Source organism: Amborella trichopoda, chromosome 1 (assembly GCF_054954075.1).
Source record: "Amborella trichopoda isolate Santa Cruz 75 chromosome 1, AtrichopodaSantaCruz75HAP2 v2.0, whole genome shotgun sequence".
Taxonomy (NCBI): Eukaryota; Viridiplantae; Streptophyta; class Magnoliopsida; order Amborellales; family Amborellaceae; genus Amborella; species Amborella trichopoda.
Window position 1 is genome coordinate 40944115 of NC_142336.1, and position 19517 is coordinate 40963631.

The 19517-nt window shown below is 37.8% G+C and overlaps 1 protein-coding gene across 13 annotated transcripts in view; it reads right to left on the bottom strand.

The window, feature by feature from the left end:
• APC6 (anaphase promoting complex 6) overlaps positions 1–19381 on the bottom strand; it is a 49077-nt gene extending 29696 nt beyond the window's left edge. For 3 of the 13 annotated variants that reach the window (XR_016054682.1, XM_020662448.2, XM_020662447.2), the window contains exons 1-11: positions 18428–19144; positions 17157–17291; positions 8558–8631; positions 8129–8168; positions 7930–7975; positions 7766–7845; positions 7437–7618; positions 7210–7335; positions 2137–2205; positions 1448–1522; positions 737–862 (exon numbers count right to left, since the gene is read on the bottom strand). Coding sequence is in view for 8 of the 13 variants with exons in the window: in XM_020662448.2 (XP_020518107.1) it covers positions 737–862; positions 1448–1522; positions 2137–2205; positions 7210–7335; positions 7437–7618; positions 7766–7845; positions 7930–7975; positions 8129–8168; positions 8558–8631; positions 17157–17291; positions 18428–18673 (1199 nt within the window). In the remaining 5 variants the exon portion in view is untranslated. Of the gene's footprint in view, positions 1–736; positions 863–1447; positions 1557–2136; positions 2206–3066; positions 4527–7209; positions 7336–7436; positions 7619–7765; positions 7846–7929; positions 7976–8128; positions 8169–8557; positions 8632–17156; positions 17292–18427 lie in introns of those variants that run through there. The other 10 variants (XR_016054706.1, XR_016054702.1, XR_016054705.1 and 7 more) reach the window with 7 other exon arrangements.
• Between the last annotated feature and the right edge of the window lie 136 nt (positions 19382–19517).

The window sequence follows — 19517 nt, forward strand, 5'->3', positions numbered from 1 at the left end:
CATGACCCAGCAAATGCATACCCATTTCAAGTAAACAGGGGGGATATTTGGAAAAGACCATTTAAGAGAGGAGGAAATCCCCCAATTTACCTCAAGAGATCAAAAAGAAAATTCACATAGTTCTTGTAAAAAGGCCACAAGAAAGACAATGGCCCACAGCTTCTTGATGTCCCACCTTTGAAACAATTAGAAAAATTTGCAAACTACATATCTTGAAGCTGAAAATATCTGCAAAGTAAACAAGTCCTCAAAAGTGGTTCATAAGCGAGTCACACCACTGAAAGTCAAACGAGAACTACATCTGACTACCCTCTCCCATTAATCCCATCCCAAAACTCTAGTCGAGCAGAGGAAGTACCCCTCCAAATCAAACCTACCTGGTTCTCAAACACCAAACACGCTTAAGTGTACATACTTCCCTAAAGCTACAATGTGCGATAAGCTACAACAGTTACCCCCTAGAATATCATTGCCATTTAGCTAGTGCACCTTTTTAACTGCCCTAATACATATGCAAAAAAATGGAAGAGCATTGAGCTATAAAAGTTATACTTCCTGCTTGGGTTTAAAATCAGAGTCAAGTATTCAATATATTACAATTGACATAAACAATAATGAATATAAAGCATAATTAAAACAATTTAAGTCTATTTCTTTTTTATGTGCAACATCTTTAGAAGTTTACACAACCATGAAACACAAAATAGATGGAACAAATAAAGCATAAATTCCTTACCCTGGGAATAAGCGAGCAGCCGTGCGGAAGGAAGCCATTGCCTGATCGCCTTCTTCTCGTACAGAATAAGCATTTCCAAATCCTATCCAGGCAGAAGAAAAAGTCCCATCTAGAGTTGTGGCCTTGCTGAAAAGAAGAAATAAATAAATAAACTAAATGGCCACCTTTACCAAAATAAGTATAGCAAAGTGTAAAGGTACAAATCAATTTGAAGACTGCACAGTGCAGTTATAAACAGGGCCGGCGAATTCACACTCGCTCAGGAACTAGGCAGGTTCTGTTTATAGAATAAAAAGGGCATGCAGCCTTCAAGTAATAGAAAGCATATGTTTTCAGGTAAACAATCATTAATGTACTGTACCAGAGAAGGGAAACAATAGTAAAGGAATAACAAGAGTAAATATGTTTTTTGCATCAAGTCTTCTTCACGAGATAAGTTCAAAACGTTAGGTTGTGTTCATAGAAAGTGAGACAATTGGCATTACCATCACAATATATACTCAGAGAACACATTATGATGAATACAGGTGCCAGCTAGAAATTACTCCGACAATGCCAATAGAAGATCATCTCACATCAAATCCATGGATGCTTTTTTCCCACATTTATTATCATATTAAAACATCAAACCAATTTTTCACACAAAAAGATAAAGCAGCAAGGTACTGAAAAGGAACCAAAGTATCATTTTGATTAGGAAGTGGATAATACCAGAAAAAACGCCGTGACTGATCAAGCTTCTTAATGCAATAGTAGTAGCAGCCGACTGCAAACCATGACAAGGCTCTGGTATTGAAAGGTGAGCATACAATTAGACAATCTGTACCATGGGAGGTAGGAAATAAGTGCAATAATCAATAATGTTAAGAATCGATATGTGAGTGTATGTGTAAAGCCAGCAATGTCTCACGTAATTGTTAAATGTTCTACACATTTTAGATTAGGGGCTGATTAGGCAGTCTAAAGCACGAATTCATTTTTTTGAGGAATAAATAAATAAATTGACTAGCTCCAAGGAAGCTATTTCAAGAGAATGTAGTAATAGAATACAAAAGCCAGACTTCAATAATGAAAACGCAATTTCTGGTTTTCTTCTAAATGAATACAGAACCAGGTATCCAGAAAATGTTGGAAGAGATGATATAAATGATGAAAACAAATGAAATGACAAAACTAATTGAAGAGGCTCACGCCAAAATGACAAATTTATAATACTTAGTTCCCAGTGGAATTTTGGGGAATCTTTGTGGCTGACTCTCAAATCAATGCAAGAGATGCTAAAAAGAGATAACCAACACAAAAGTTCAAAGACCCCCAAGAAATACAAAGTCGGTAATTCTACACACAAAAAGACCCCCAAGGTATAAAAACTTAATAATTCTACCAGGGGCAGTAGTTACATTGAATTTTGATTCAAGTACCAAAGGAAAGCCTGCTGCCGCTGGGGTTGGGGGCACCTTGAGGGACAGCTAAGGCAAAGTGCAAAGTTAAATCAAGAGGTTGAGGATTAGCCAAAATGAGGCATATAACAAATGCAGAAAGAGATGTTACATATCATTTCATTCATTGAAGAATCAGGTAGCATCAAGGAGTGGGTTCATCAAAATTTAAGAATCAATCAATTTGATGCAGCAAGTTAAAACCAAGGCCATTACAAATTCAAAGAAACAGCAACCAACTAGCATGGCCTTCTCTGCTTGACAGCAAGAAAAAGGCTTCTCATCCCTTATGTGAGTCTTCAAATGGAGAAAAACAACTCCCCAGATGGTGGCTGATGGCCATGGGGCAGGAGAGAGAATTACAAAGGGTGGACCCTCCTTGAGGATTTGAGAGTTGCACAAGAGAGGCCTAGGAACTTAGAGTACATAAAGTGAATGTGTCAGGATCACAAGGCAGAAAGAAAAGAAAGGGAAAAAAGGAATTAAAAGAAATTGGTATTGAGAAAGGGGAAGGACGTGCAAAGGGCAAAGGGGGAAAGGGAACTTCATCCAAGGTAGTAGGGAGAAGATGTAATAGAGGAGCATGGGGAAAGGCGTCCAGTCCATGTGGCAGTCTCTGAGAATGGGGCATTGATGGTACAATGGCAAGGCAGTGTTGGGCAAGTAGGTAGCAGAACTAGTAAGAAGGAAGTCAAATTTGTGTAGGAAGATGACAGCACAAATGTGTATCAGGAGTGACGCTTCCTAAATCGATGTCTCTAGGGGCGATTGTTCTAAGGGGAATGGTGTGTCGCTTGATTGGAGAAGGAGATGACATATCTGGATGAGAGAAGAAAGCAGGTTGCTCTGTTTTTTTTTTTTTTAACATGTTAACTCTAGTAGGTTTCTCCGTTATAGAAGGGTAAAGGGTTTGATTCATTATATAACTGTTTTTTCTTAATAAAACAACTTAGGTTTTCAACGATGCAATTTTGAATATCAGAAAAGAAATCAAAGAAATAATGTATTGACAGGAAATTAGGGGTAGCTAATAAGTCTAACTTCAATAGCTCTGCAAATTCAATAGGATTTCTATGAAACATGTACTGAAATAATAATAGTAAACATTAAATGAAAACCCTAACTAAACTCCTTTTATAGACCTTATTGGACCCCCTAATCCTAATCGTAATCCTAACAAGTACTCCTAATTAAAATAGAACCCGAACTTTGACACCTTTTTTGGCCCCAGAAAAAATAAATTAAAACAAAGTCATCCTTAAAAATCCTCAAACAATACCTAGGTATAGCGTTTTTCTTTGATGCCTAAATCGCTATTATGAACACATTTTAGAAACGGCAGCATAAACCTACGAGCTAAAAATTGACTTCATAGGATTTCTCAAGCAAACAAAGCCAAAAAATGTATCACAAACTCTGAGAGTCTACATAAAATTTGCTTTGCGAAGTCAGCATGAATCAGTCACACGTGGTTAGAGAGAACTTCCTCAAGTTCTGATCATTCATTAACTTATTTAGTGCTTCTGCATCAATATTCTTCAGTTCCTCCTCTAAAATCCATGAATCCTTCGTCTCATGCTCCTCCTCAATCTCGTATTTGAGTTATGATATGTTCCACCAGGAAAGCACCATCACCATTCCACCGTCATGATCTCTTTCTCGTGCTGGTGTCTATCAGCATCATTCTTGTACATGCATAGCTCTGTTGTAGCTTTTCTCACACCTGTCCATGAGCCTCCTTAAGATGCTCGACTAAGGCTTCAGCATTGTCAATACCTCGCTCTCCTTCTGGGATAGGCACCAAATCGAGGGCAACCTTTCCATGGTCCAATAGACTAAACTATTATTCAACTTGTGGCAAAATCTGATCCCATGTGAAGGTCTGTCTGCTACAAATTCCGCAACATATTTCCTAGGCTTCTGTTAATAAACTCAGTCTCACCATCTATCTAGGATAGATATGCATTACTATACTAAAGTGAGTGCCTAATTTCTTCCATAGAGTTAGCCAAAAGTGACTCGTATCTTGATTAGAAGTAATGGGCTTAAGAAGCCAGACCACCTCCTTGAAAAATAAATTGAGGCATGTACAATCCAGTATCCAGAGTTTAGCTAGCTGACAAACCCTGCACATCTCTACAAACTGACTGACAACCCACATGAGTCGACACCAGAAATATTTTTCCTTCACCATTGTAATAGTCTTGTCTCATCCAAAATGCCCACAAGGCCGCTGCCATGGAACTCAACCACAATCTGGTCCACAGTGAACTTTTAGGAATACATAATTGACTTCCTTCGAAAAGAAAACCATCCAGCAAAACAATGTTCAATGATGGAACCTTGCTGCCCTGCAAATATTGATCAAAAATCATATAACAATATGGGATACTAGCATATAACTGTGGAAGAATTACAAAACCAAAGTAAAACCTCCTAGTCAATACATCAGCCACTTTATTTTGGTTTCCCAACTTATGCCTAATCATACAAGAAAATTCCTACACGAGAAATCCACTTGGCATGTCTTCAATTCAACTTCTTCTGAGCATATAAGAATTTCAAGGCCTCATGAAACTGAAAAAAAAGATAAACTCCCTCTGTATAAGATGATGCCACTAATGATGAAGAGCTTGCACAATAGCATAAAATTCTACATAATAAATAGAATACCGCACCTTTGACTCATTTAAATTTTCACTAAAGAAGACCACAGACTTGCCTTCCTGCTAAGGCTAGTCCAACACAGATATGCAAAGCATCTCACCCCACTAGAAAATTCTTCTCAAAGTCCAGGAGTGCCAAACAGGTGCACTAGTGAACTTCTCTTTCACAAAGTTGACAGCAGGTCATCTAGATTACCTTTGTGGTCCACATCCATATACCCTTGCACATGCATGTCGGCACTCCAATAACTCAGTGCATAGCTCTCACTCCCCTTTAAATATCCAAGGATCTTTTACTTAATTCTAGTGTGGGCCATGAACAACATAATTTCACCCCAAAGGAAAAGCTAAGTTAAAGTGAAGACATAAAAGAGCTTCTGGAATTTTTGAAAGCACACTGACAAATAGTTCTTGAGTTTTGGGAGTATAGATATGATACTAATTTGTTTCATACTCAAGGTCTCATGAGTGTATCTGAAAACCAATTTGGTTTTATGCCAGGAAATGTCAACAACCGCGACTATTTTCCTACTTAAGCAATTGATTGAGAAGTTTAAGGCGAAGGGAAAAGACCTCCACATGGTCTTTATTGATCTAGAGAAAGCTTATGATAGAGTACCTTGAGATTTGATTTGGAGGGTGTTAGAAAAGAAAGGAATTTCCAAACACTACATCAACTTGGTGAGAGATATGTACAATGGAGCGCTAACTAGTGTGCGAACTAGTGGAGAGACGAGTGAGTTTTCAGTAACAATAGATCTACATCAAGGATCAACATTGAGCCCGTACCTCTTTGTCTTAGTTATGGACGACTTAACTAGGCACCTATAGGATGAGGTACAGTGGTGCCTGTTGTTCAAATGACATAGTTTTGATTGATGAGACCCGAAACGGCGTCAACACAAAGTTAGAACTTTGGAGGGATACTCTAGAATCTAAAGGTTTTAAAATTAGTCGGACAAAGACAGAGTATATGGAATGCAAGTTTAGTAGTAATACGAGTAGAGATGAGGAAGTAGTTAAGATTGACGGCCAAGAAGTACAAAAAGACCGCATTGTCGATACCTTGGGTCTATAATCCAGGAAAATAAAGAGATTGAGGAAGATGTCGCACATAGAATTGGAGTTGGATGGGCGAAGTGGAAATGTGCAACTGGAATTTTATGTAATCACCGCATACCAATGAAGCTGAAGGGTAAGTTCTATAGGACAGTTGTGAGACCAGCTTTGCTTTATGGAGCAGAATGTTGCACGAACAAAAAATAATATATCCATAAAATGAGTGTAGAGGAGATGAGGATGTTGAGATGAATGAGTGGCACGACAAGAAGGGATAGAATCTGAAATGAATCCATTCGGGAAAGTTTAAATGTAGCACCAATAGGCAATAAGATGAAAGAGAGTATACTAAGGTGGGCTGGCCATGTGTGGCGTCGACCCAATATACCACCTGTTAGGAGGTGCGAATTAGTTCAAGTGGAAGGATTGAAAATAGTAAGGGGTAGACCCAAAAGGACGTGGTTTGAAGTAGTTAGTAAAGCTATAGGGACTTATGGCTTCACTAAGGGTATGGCTTTAAATAGAGCAGCATGGCAAACCAGGATTCGTGTAGCCAACCTCAATTAATTGGCAAAACGCTATGATGATGATGATGATGCCTCAAGGTCTCATGAAGTTAAGGACACTAATTATGAGTTTAAGATCTGGTCCAGAATAATTTGGGCATCTAGCTCCTCAAAAGCATGAACATGTCGGGCCAACAAGAAGTACAAACTAGACATCATTTTCATCAAGTTTTTCATAATTTGTGTTCAGATATGGCATAAAAATTCTAGACGTGAGATCAAAGCTATGACAATAACTAATGTAGACAGCTAAAGTATCCAAAATAAGATGTTACTCTTCAATAAATTATTAAGTTACTTTCTTTAGTAGATTCCACAAGCAAAACCCTAGTACAAAACATCCTAGGCTACATGGAGTCCACATTAGAGCGCTAGCCTCCTACGTGATTCTACTAATTCTTTCCTTCCATTCTCCATATCGTAAAGGAAAAACATTTCCATGAAACCTCATTGAGAACAGCATAACTTTGGATTGACTAACTAGCAGCCAGCATGTCAACAATGTTTTTTGAGAAAACATCGAATGAGAGTTCAACTTGAGTACATCATGCATCAAATGAAAAACAATACAACACAAAGTTTGGTGTTAGACTCTTAAGATTCATTTGTCTAGTCACAAAACTGCCAGTGTAAGATGAAGAAACTCTATGAAATGATAGTCTAAGAAAGGAATTTGCTAGTCAGATTCAGATGTCCCGGGCAAAGAATCTATGGCATACAAACAATGACAGGCACGTACTCACTTTTGAGGATAATCTTTCACCAAACTACAAGCCATCAGATAGAGTTCATTTGCATGGCCAAGCTCCATTGCAGCGGCTATATGCACTAACGTACATTTCAGATGAAAAGGATCTCTTTCAAGAAGCCTGAAAAGCAGAATGTAAACAGTCCATTACTCGATTTCAATCGAATCTTATTATCAACAAACCAGACAAAGAAACAGCGGATCAGTATAATGCAAATCTACATTGTAGTCAACTCAAAGCATTTCTGATACTCTCCACATTGATGGTAGTACTCTGCTTTGCAGGCCAACAGATCTGTATTGTCTTTAAGAGTGCCACTAACGGAGACTTCAGATGATTTCGAAACACATGGCTCTCTTTCTAGCTCTGTGAACCTTGCTTCTACAACATATTCTTTATCATACTGCATGTTGAAATAAACAAGACTACATCGGAAAACAAAAGGAAATATGCACAAGGAAACTATTGAAGCAAACTTTCCAAAATTACTGGAAGCATCAACCCATCATTCTATCATTCTCACAAGAGCCTAGTAAAAGACATTCTTGACCTTTTTTATTAAACAAGAATAGAATACAGAGAGCCATCCATCCTCCGGAGCAAACTGCAATGTTGACAAAAGATTGACTTCTGGAAGATCAGTGGAAACTACATTAGTTGAGTTTACAGGCTGCTTGAAAGCCGCTAGGAGGCATTCAAAATTTTGAGTTTTACCTTCCTCAAATGACAGCATGTGATTGTCAATCAGACACTCTAGAGCCTGAGAAATACAGCACAGAAATGGAACAATTCTTAATAATCACAAAACAAAAGATAGGTGTCGGCTCTATGCCATTTGATTAAATACAACAATTTTGCAAGGTGTTATACACAGTATAATTTACGGCAACCATACTCCTCGACATGCACATACCTCATAACAATAAGGATCTGCCTTGATAGCAGCTTTGTACCTAATTAAAATAAACTCTCCATAAGCATAAGCAATGCACCACTGTTTAAGAGAATGACATAATAAGCACTTATGATAACATGGAATGCAGAAAGCAAGAGTTGTATCTCCATCTGAAGAATGAGTGGCTTTAATCACAGGTACATAGTTTGCTTACGAAATTCCCACCATCTTATTAGATATAGATGGGTTTCAAATGCTTCTAGTCCCTAGCAAGACCTCTCAAAAGAATCCCAAAGAACAAGAATCATTCAGGTATGATTACATAGTATGAAATTTCTACATCAAAAATTTAAATTTGCACGATTTAGTTATAACAGCAGTTGAAAACTCAAAGTGAACAATGATAAAATAGTCCAATTCAAATCCAATATGAATCATAATAGTCACCATTGTAGAGCTTGAGAACGATTCTCTAAAGCTTCATGTGCCTTGCCACGTAAAAAGCATATAGCAGCAGAGATCTGTAACCAAAAAGTGTTAACCATCAGATAGTTTTCCAAACTTAAACCCAACTATATCGAACATATTTGCTATTTCATTAGGAAAGCAAGTTTATAACCATGCACATCAAATAAAAGGTCCCAAAAAATTTGCAACCATAAAGAGAAGCATGCAATAGGAGGAACACAAAATACAACATTAGCTAATCAAAACATTATCTAGGTAAGGTTTACATTCTCACAAACCACTTGGAATGCTACCAAACACCTAATGTATGTAGTTGTCAGATCCATAGTAACTGCAATTCTGATGCCAAGGCAACAATGTTTCTGCGGTATCACATTCCTTAGTTCCTGAAGCATGTTTGATGGGGAAACATGATCCACAATTATGAGAATCACATTCAATCATAGTTACCAAGATCTCCTGCTTTGGTAGGCGATCCCTTCTAGGATCTTGATTCTGTCACTCCCAGAGGGGATCTCTGGGATCTTGACTTTTAAATTTTGGGATCTCAAACCCCACTGACAAGGATCCCAATTCCTGTGGTTAGGTATCTCGATCCCATCCTTAAAAACCAAGACAACAACCAAACTAATGATTTTCTTTGTTTATATCCAACTAGAAACACAACTATTGCTTGCTTGCTATCAATAATGAGATCCCTATTTTAAAAAGTATGCATAATCCTAGATTATCGTCCACTTTAAGGTTGGTAAAAAGATTTCCAAAAAGTTGGGATCAAGATCCCCAAAAGGTTGGAATCTGGATCCCTAACATTTGGGGATCTCGATCCCTAACATGTGCATTGTAAGGACGACATTCCCAACTATAGGGATCTTCTTGCATTTCACGATCCCTCACTCCCGATCTCGATCCCGATACCATTCCTGCTCCCGATCCCAACAACTATGCATTCCATACCTGTAGGAAGCTCAGTTGAGCTAGGGTTCTGTAATCCCTATTGTAAGGGATCGTGAAGCCTATAACACAGGAGTTGGATTCATATGTTGTTTGGGAACGACGATTGAGAGGCTACTAGGAGCACTTCATAATTGTTGGGAACAGAAGCGGGTGAGCATGCGGGTGTTGGAGCTTGGAATCGAACCTTGGCTGAAGCTCCCTACCCTTGGAGCACAGAGGAGTGCTACTCAAGGAGCTACCTAGAAGCGATCTCCCATATATGCATTACATATATATGGTAAGCAGGGGGAACGCCTCATATTATATATTTGCATATGTGTATGTCTGTGTATATATATACATTTACAATATTTGTACATGTATATGTTTGTATATATACATTTACAAATCCACATACATATACATATATATGTATATTTAAGGAAAATTGTTTCATGCAGGCTGGACCGCATTTCTACAATATGTGGTCCAGAGGTATAAAGCATCCATCTTAAAGATGGATGCAAACAGGGGGTCATCTAAAAACAAGTGTAACTAACGGTCCAAATGTTTTCTTAATATAATTATTATTTCTAGTTTTCAAAAAAAAAAATTCATATTCAAGATCTCAATGTTAAAGATTACATATTCTCTAAAAACTTATGATCAAACTGTATTTAAAAAATATAATTATTGCCTAGCCCGCATTTCTACAATATGCGGGCTGGCTGCATAGAAACTGTGTCCTATATAATTGTTACTATATATATTATTGAAATTACCAGAAAAATAAATCATAAATGTATTTGTGTGTGTATACTTATAAAATGTCCTACTTATAAAATGTCCTATCAATTTTTAAGAAGTGATATTTTACAAATAAAATAATGAACAATCAATCTTTTAGCATTGTCAATATGCTGAACACATGCAATTAAGGACTTTAGTGCTAGAAAGTCCCAAAAAAAATTACGAAATCTAAAAAAGAAGTACACTTAGAGTCTATAGATTACACTTAGAAAAAGCACTTAGAGTCTCTAGACATACAGTTAGAGTCTATAGATTACACTTAGAAAGAGCACTTATAGTCTCTCGACATAAGAGTATAGTTAGCGTCTATAGACATAAGCAAATAAAAATCACGAAATCCAAAAATAGATTTTTTATTATAAATCTATATAATGGACGAAAATGTTAATTTAAAAATCAAGGAAAAGATCATAGGGAATATTTGAAGTTAGATACAATAAATGCATGAAATAATACAAAGGGCATTACGAAATCCAAGAAAAATATTTTATTATAAATTATATATTTCAAATGAAAATGAAGAGAAAAAAGCAAATATATGAATAATTGCATCATTAGAATACACTTTGAAATAATATAAAATAATAAAATTATCGATTAAGTAGACAATTTCGAGGAGCGGATCAAGATCCTTTGTAGTCAAGGATCAATCCCTTTAAATAGGGAATCGAGATCCAAGGATTGAGATCCCTTGATGGAGGAAGTGAGTACAACTCGGACTCCAGCTCCTGGATCGCTGAATCGAGATTCCAAGAGGGGATCACCACCCCTTGACCAAGATCCCCGCAACTATAGAGTGCTTATTAAAATGTTGCCACACATTTGTGTTAAAATCCAGCAGCCTAATATATTGGAAATCAAAAAAGTGTAAGGAAGATCAAGATCTAGGAAGAGAAAATGTTGGATAGAGATGAGAGCGACAGAGAGAGAGTCACATGAGAAAGAAGAGAAGGTAACAGAGTCACTGTGATGTCTGTAGATACTCCATGTATTTTATTACTAATAAAATTTTAAAGTTACAAAAATGCCCCTTAAGCAAGGAAAATGACAGAAATGCCCTTAAGGACTTAAATACAAGAGAAATAGATCAAAAATTTAATTATTCACAACACTCCCCGTCAAGCCAGTGCATAGATATTTATCATATGCCCAACTTGTTTAAACTCATTCGTCGTCGACATTTGCCCACAGCCTTGGTAAGAATATGCTAGCTGATCTTCTATTTTGACATACGGAAGACAAATTTCCTCAGTAGCAACCCTTTCTCGAATGAAATGACAATCAACTTCTATATACTTCATTTTGTCATGCTAAATCGAATTATAGGCTATACTGATAGCTGCTTGTTAACATAATACTAGGACATTGACCCTTACAGGAGAAAATCAAGTTCTCATAAAAGAATTTTTAGCCAGAGTAGTTCACCATGAGCCATGGATTTATACTCAAGTTCTGCACTTGATCTTCCTACTATTGACTGCTTTTTACTCCCCCAAGTCACAAGGTTTCCTCCAACAAAAATACAGTACCCCAATGTCAATCTTCAATCTATAATAGAACCAGCACAGTCTACATCTATATAAGATGCAACCCGTAAATGCCCATGATTAGCAAACAGCAGTCCTCTCCCTAGTGATTAGCAACCCGTCAAGGTGGATAGTTCGTGGGGAATGCATAAACCAACTAATCACGCTAACAGTATATGCAATGTCTGGACTTGTAAGTAAAAGCTATATTAATCGGCCCACTAATCTTTGAAACATACCCACATACTTGATAGCTTTCCAGTTCCTTTAAGTGTATCCAATATATACTTCCTTTGACAGATGAAAATTCCTCTTTTTGACCTTACAAGAAAGCATTACAGCGGGCCGAGATCTTTGATTTCAAATTCTCTCGTCAGAAAATCCTTTAGTTATCGAATTTCCTTAGGACAATTGCCAGTTACAACAATGTCATCCATGTATACAATTAGGCTTGTGGTGCTAGTAGGTAAATAAGCTATGGTCAACATGACTTCGAGTATACCCGATCTTTGGACAGCCCCACTAAACCTCTCAAACCAAGCCCAAGGAGATTGCTTTAGTCCATAGATGGCCTCTCTCAGTTTACATACTTTCCTCACATCCAAATTCACGAAACCCATGTGGAGGTACCATACATACTTCTTCTTATAATTCCCCATGAAAGAATGCATTCGTGATATCCAACTAATACAAGGGCGATTCCAATTAGCTGCCAAAGATAGAAGTACTTGAATGGAATTCATTTTAACTACTGGAGCAAATGTTTCAAGGTAGTCTATTCCATAAGTATGAGTATAATACCACATTAAAATACATATCTCTAAGCCTCCTGCTCTAATACCATGCTAAAATATTGCACTCTAGTAGATTAAAAAATTAAAAAAGTGTAAGGAAGATTAAGATCTAGGAACAAAGAGAAAGTTGGAGAGATAGATGAGAGAGGGGGGGAGAGTCAAGTGAGAAAGAAGTAAAGGAAATAGAGCCACGGTGGTGTCTCTTAGACACCCACGCCCCACCTATATGTATTTTATTACTAATAACAAGTTTTTTTTTATGCGAAATTACTAATAACAATTTTAAAGTTACAAAAATGCCCCTAAAGTAAGAGAAAGAACAAAAATGTCCTCCAGGAATTAAATACAAGAGAAACAAATAAAAAATTAATTACTCAAACCAATTTTCTCTTGGAATCATCTTCCATGCTATCTCAAGAAATGTGATAGGTTATAGAAGATACGCAGAGACTATTACATCTAGAATCCACAGGATACTGAGGCCACTACATTCATAATCATGGTTTCATGGATGAAACGGGAAAATAAATTGTATCAAGTCCCACAGGTGTGCAGTGCAGATTTGTTGTCAGCTTGCGTTGTTGTCCTCTATGTGATCTACATCTCTATCCAATTTATTGTCGTGCCAAATCTTCATTATTTTCTTGATCAATAATTTGACATCATGGGCCAGCTCCACTATCACTCTAGAATCTAAATCTAGTGCTCTATGATTGTTAACGAATCATAACTGCAGAAGCAGCAAAACTGACGAACTTTCTATAAGAAGAAATGAAAGCATGGGCATCGAGCTACCAGCCTAACGCATAGAGCACAGCATATAGAGCTACTAGAAATTTCACGATAGTTTAGTTCTAATATCAAACCCAAAATCATTATAACTTTCAACTTCTAGGTTTTTATCATGAAAGCCACAATGACTCAGTAAATCTTGCCCGAAATCCTTCAGAATAATGCACAAAATAAACTTGACCTTTGGCCCAAATAATCCCCAAATTTCATTGAAATATTTGATATGGAAAAAAAATTGATTTCTAATTTCTTCACTTTTATCCCCTTAGGAACATTGAAAAGTGGTTCTAGAGGTTCCTTTTTTTTTTTTATTGACAAGGTTACATGGGAATGGATCTTGAGACGTAGCACAATGAAAACCCAGCTGCTACCGTCTTATTCCAAGCCCAATACCTATGGTTCCAAAGGGGTTTTGGGGAGGGTAATGGCAAAAATGCCCCTGCTCGTGGGCATTGTTCCACCCATGAGCAGGCTCCCGCATATGTGGGTGCAGCATTTAAGTGATGTGCCTGCATATGTGGGTAATGCTCCTGCATATTAGGGTGATGCGCCTGCATCACCCAAATATGTGAGAGCATCATCCAAACCTTTTAAGGATGGTAAGTGAGACAACACAATTGCCCAAATCTCCAAACTGCTATGAGTGAATAGTATGCAACCCCACAATCAGAAGAGCCCTAAACGACAATGATTCACAAGATCCAGTTTCTTTGTTGTAATTACTCCCAACTTTCTTTTCGCTCAAAGAGGGTCTGAACAATTCCAGCACCTTCACTCTCTCTTCTTTGTAGAGGGTCCTTGGCCTAAAGCCAGGCCCACACTGCAATCACAAACAAAATTTGGTCTATCCCATGCCTCACAAGGTCCAATCCCAAACCATAGTTGCTGGAACCTTCTAGGCAAGGTCACGGATCCGATCTGGAACCTCGATCCCATGATTCCAGCTAAGGATCTTGGATGGAACATGAATTCCCATATTGTGATCCTTGTTCCCAGCAGATTTGTACTGCGGTTCTCAAGTGTATGACGTAGTACATATGATGTTTTCTATAATCGGCACTGATTCATATGCACTTACTCAGGTTTGTGCCCAATGGTACTGTGAACCCACACATCATTTGTGATCCCTTAAAACTCACTATTGTGATTCCTACCTTATGGAATCGCACTTCCGTATGACAAGGATCATACTCCCTTGGTATAGAGTCGTACGGGCAAAAATCCTAACCACAAGGGACTTCGAGCAATCCACAGTTCTGCAGACCAGAACCACCTTCCACTCCTGGGAAGGCACCCGTACACGAATACTATGCCTCAAACTGTTGCATCACATGCAGAGAGGCAGAAAAAATGAAAACCCATCAATCTCTTCATTGCCGGGTAGTGACCCAGCTTGGGATGCACCTGCTGCAAATTTTTTAATGGGAATGGACACAAGCACGATGCAATAATTGCTACGGGCTTTCTTTACACAACCTTTCCCCACAGCTGGAATTTCCTCATGGAGAGCCTCAGTGCTAGTCCAAATGTGGAACAAAAAGTTTGGGGTAATTTGAGTAGTAAGTCTTGTAACATATGATCCCTTGGTATTTCAAATGAGATATGTCCAGAAGGGCAAATGTGCAAATTTCCTGCACCTTTACCACAGTTATCACTTATCCTAATCATAAATAGTATTAGTACCAATTTTGTCTTTTATTTTTAAAAGGGTGTGGTTTGTATAAGGTAGAGGCCCTAAACAATCAAAGTAAGAAGCACCTTCAAATTGTGTCGAAAGAAGTTTTAGTATTGGAAATCTTTGTGATGGCCAAAAATTTATTTTTATATCTAATTATAAAATTTAAAGCTCCAAATATGTCGTAGATCAAGCAAATCTATGAATGCTTTAAAATCTTGAAAATTGACGGTTCAGAAATGCATTACAAGATGCACTATTTCCAAGACTCAAAATCTATTTTTTTCTCATGTCCATACATCTTGAGGTCGAGATGATTGATTTGAGGATTTTTGGGCCATCAAAACAAACTTTTCTAGTGAATTTTTGAGGTGCATCTTAATTTGATTGTTTAGAGCCTCAGCCTTATATAAACTTTTTCCTTTCTAAAAAATCTAATTCCTTAAATTTTGTCCTTAACATTGTCTAATCTTTGAGATTCTGAATTATTCAATCTATTCGCACAAGACACGGAGGATGGGAAATGCATTCTCCCATCAATCAATTCACAAAAAACACAGCGTCCGAGTTTGATGATGACAACGTTGAAAAGCACAATTCCACCGATGTGGAGTTACATGACAAATGCAGGAGAAGTTGAGAAGGGAGGTAAGGGCAGCACAAAGAGAATGTGTAATTCCTGATGCAGAAGAAGTCCATTCACAAGCTCACTTGTTAGGGGTTAGCCCGGAGAGAACGCCAAGGGGCTATCAGTAAGCCCCAAAATAACAAAGGAAGAATAAGAAGCTTTAAGTAAATAATGATTAGGATCTTCCAGCATGTGAAGATCCCCCACTCCCACATCCAACAAATAGGGTTGGACTTGGACCTTTAAAGCCGTGAAAATATGGAACACGAGAGACACATCCATAAGTTACATTTAGGCATAGGTATGTTATAACATGTTCTTGGTCTTTCAGTTACTGGATCGGCCAGGGGTATCACTACATAAAAAACAGTATACTCACCAACTAGTTGTTTCATGCATCAACTGATATACCTGCTGAACAACAAAATATGGACATGGACATATTCATGTGTTCATCTTCTCATCTATAGAAAGAAGCATATATAAAGATGACTAGAATGAATTCCCAAACAACAAATTGTCCACTACTGGTTTTATTTTCCATGGGAGACTAATTTGTTTCATGAAATACGAGCAGCATGATATGCTAACTTAGCCAAGTTTTTAAAGCTGAATACAAGTCATGTCAATTACCCAGAGTGAGAAGAGTATGGCTTCACAATCTATTGATATGAACTTTTGGAGTTCATACCCTGCTAGATCTGAGTGACTAGGGCGAGTCCTAGGTCACTGAGTTCTCAAACACTGTTTGCCATCGTGCATAAGGGGTGGCAATCACAGCTCTAGACAGGGATTCATTTCAGGACGGACTACTTATGGAAAAGGCCCTGGGCAGTGGACTTTAGACAACAAAGAAGGTGTATTTTGAGACTTTGTCATTCCCTTGTGGTTCCCATGAGAAACAAGTGAAGAAACTCCTAGCCATTAATAAACATACCCTTAACAACTTCCCGTCCTTTTCCTACATTGATGAAGAGTTCCTTTGCCAAACCAAGGTGGCAATCACTTTCTTTTCTTTTTTTTTTTTTTTTTGGGGGGAAAGGGAGTTGTTCAGCAGGAAAGGGTTCGATACTCATGGTAACGATGGAACTCAAGACGACATATTGTGGAACCTGGCCACCCTGACCACCTAGCCTTGAGCCAATTACTAGGTGGCCATAACTTCTATAGACCTAAGGCCTTTCAAGGCTTCAAAAAGTCAATAAGACATCAGTTATAATCCTTTCTAACATGATAGGGATAGAATGTGAGATACAAGAGAAAGAAATCATTCCACAATTTCAATAAAATCCATGATAAAAAAACATACTGGTATTTTCTCAAATAAATAAGAAAAAATTCTAACGTAAACATCTGCGTTTCAAGATTAAAAAAAACTCAGGATGAATTACATAATGAATACAACAAGATAGCATACATTGATTTCACGATCCTCTCCATCTTTATCAAGGTAAGCAATGTTTGAGTCCTTCAAGGAATGGACATTTCCATGTTCATCAACTTTTGCATCCCCGAGCATCACTAGACATTGCTGCCACTCCTTCAACTCTTCCTTGAGAGAAAATATATACAGTAAAACAAATATAGATGTTAATTTGCTTGACTCCACATATATATAGACCAGACCAATACGCAAATAACTTGCTGTGGAAGTATATAGTTCTTGGAAGCATTGATTCAATGACAAATAAACATTAAAACAATGAAAAGCAACAAAAAACCTATCTATAAAGTTTTCAAATTTTACAAATAACATGAGAATGTGTTTGACTTCAAAGGAATTTATGAACAGTAGTCTTCCTTGATAGGTAATGGAAAGAAACATATACTCCTGTATAAAGAGGAGAGGAAACGTTCAAGTTAGATGAAATTTCAAAATATAGACAAGGTGACAAGATATGCATATCTTAAATTCAACAATGTTATGCATGTCTTAAGCTCAACAATGCCAACTATGAGAGAGAACTAAAGATGAAAAAAGGAAAGGAAAAAGACAAAGATTGAACTGGAACATTCACAGATGAAATTGATATTAAGAGATTCAATCAAGCATCACCATGGGTGTTGTTATACACAAATATACCTAATTTAGGTGCTAACACCATCAAAACACATTTTTCGGGGTAGTTTGTTGGTAGCATTTGAACATGGGACATAGCGTGGCAACCATCAACACGTTATCTCAGGCCCAACCCCAACCCTAACCCCAAATCCTATCAGAATGGAATTCAACCAAAGCTGCCCTAGTAAAAGATGAAAAATAGCAGGAAGAAAAAGAGAAAATAAATAAATAACAAAAGACACTATCAAAACGATCATCAAAGCCACGAAGCACTTCTACTTTCAAAACATGCGCCAGTATGAAAATATAGCTCAAAAAAAATTTACAAAGCAGGTTAGCAAGAAACTAGCCCATTAATCCAAAATGCAGAGAGAAGTTACTGAACAATAGACCTAGTAACAAAGTTCGTCCAAAAAAATAAAGTTACTGAATAATAGACCTAGAAACAGGGAATCAGCAAAACTTCATAGAAAATTTCAAGAGCTCAAGTATGCGTAACTGATAGTGTGACAAAAATGGACAAGCCTTCAAATGCTAAACCCTAAGAAAATTAAGATAGACGGAGAGAGAGAGAGAGAGAGAGAGAGAGAGAGAGAGATCACTGTGAAAGGTGAGAAGGTACATACGAGGCACTTGGCAGCAAGGTATCGGAAGCGGAGGTCTCGGAATATGATCTTGGAGGAGGTGAGGAGGTGGAGGGCTCTGCGATAGTGATGGCCTAGGAAGAGAGCCTGAGCCTGCATGTATATATCAGCCGTGTCTCCTGTGAAAGCAGCAACTTTGTCCGCGAAGAAAATGGCAGAGGAGTAGAGGTGCTTGCTGACACAGTCCCTCACCACTCCCCTTAGCTTCTCTACCTCTTCATCCTTCATTTTCTCTCTCTCAAGAAATTATCTCCTCTCCTCTCTCTCTCTCTCTCTCTCTCTCTCTCTAGGGGATTATCTAGTGGCTCTCTCTTTCATGGGGTTATTGACTGGCAGATTACTGGTTCGTAGTCTGAATCAGAGGGAAATGAGGGCGGGAGCTTCAATCGTATTCGAAGTCTGGGATGTTCGGAATTTCGGATTCAGTTGACGGAACTTCGAAGTCCGAGATGTTCGGAATTTCGGATTCAATTGAAGGAATCGAAACTTCGGGAAACAGGAGGTCGAGCTACGATGGTGTGCCTCGGCGGAGGTTCCGTTAAAGACATGGTTATAATTATTAGGGTTCTTTTCGCTCCTTAGAGAAAACATATGAGTTATGTTTGGAACTTTTAAGTTTGGAATTTTGACTTTGGCTTTCTACCCTCTTAGGAGAGGCAAATTTTTCCATGAAGAACCTCTTTCCCCATCACGTTTTTTTTTTAAATCGCGGAAGCATGCATCTTATATATGCTCGACGATGGAGGTGGAGGGGCTTGTGAGCTCGACATTTAGATCTCTAATGAGCCTGAGATTAGGGCGTCAGATTGGCTTGGAGTTAGGGTTTGTGACTAGCCTAAGATTACGGTTTTCGAGGACCTTGAAACGGTACTTCAAACCCCAACATTATGGCTCTAGAATCCAAAATTAGGGTTCCTAAACATGAAGTTAGGGCCCGGGGCATTTGTGACATGGGTTTTGCATCAAATTGGACCATTTACAAAAATGTTTATGTGAGGTTGTAACTTTAAAATGTAGAATTAAAGATGCATCGTGTATAAAATTGCAACTATATGGTTTTATCTAGAGTTAA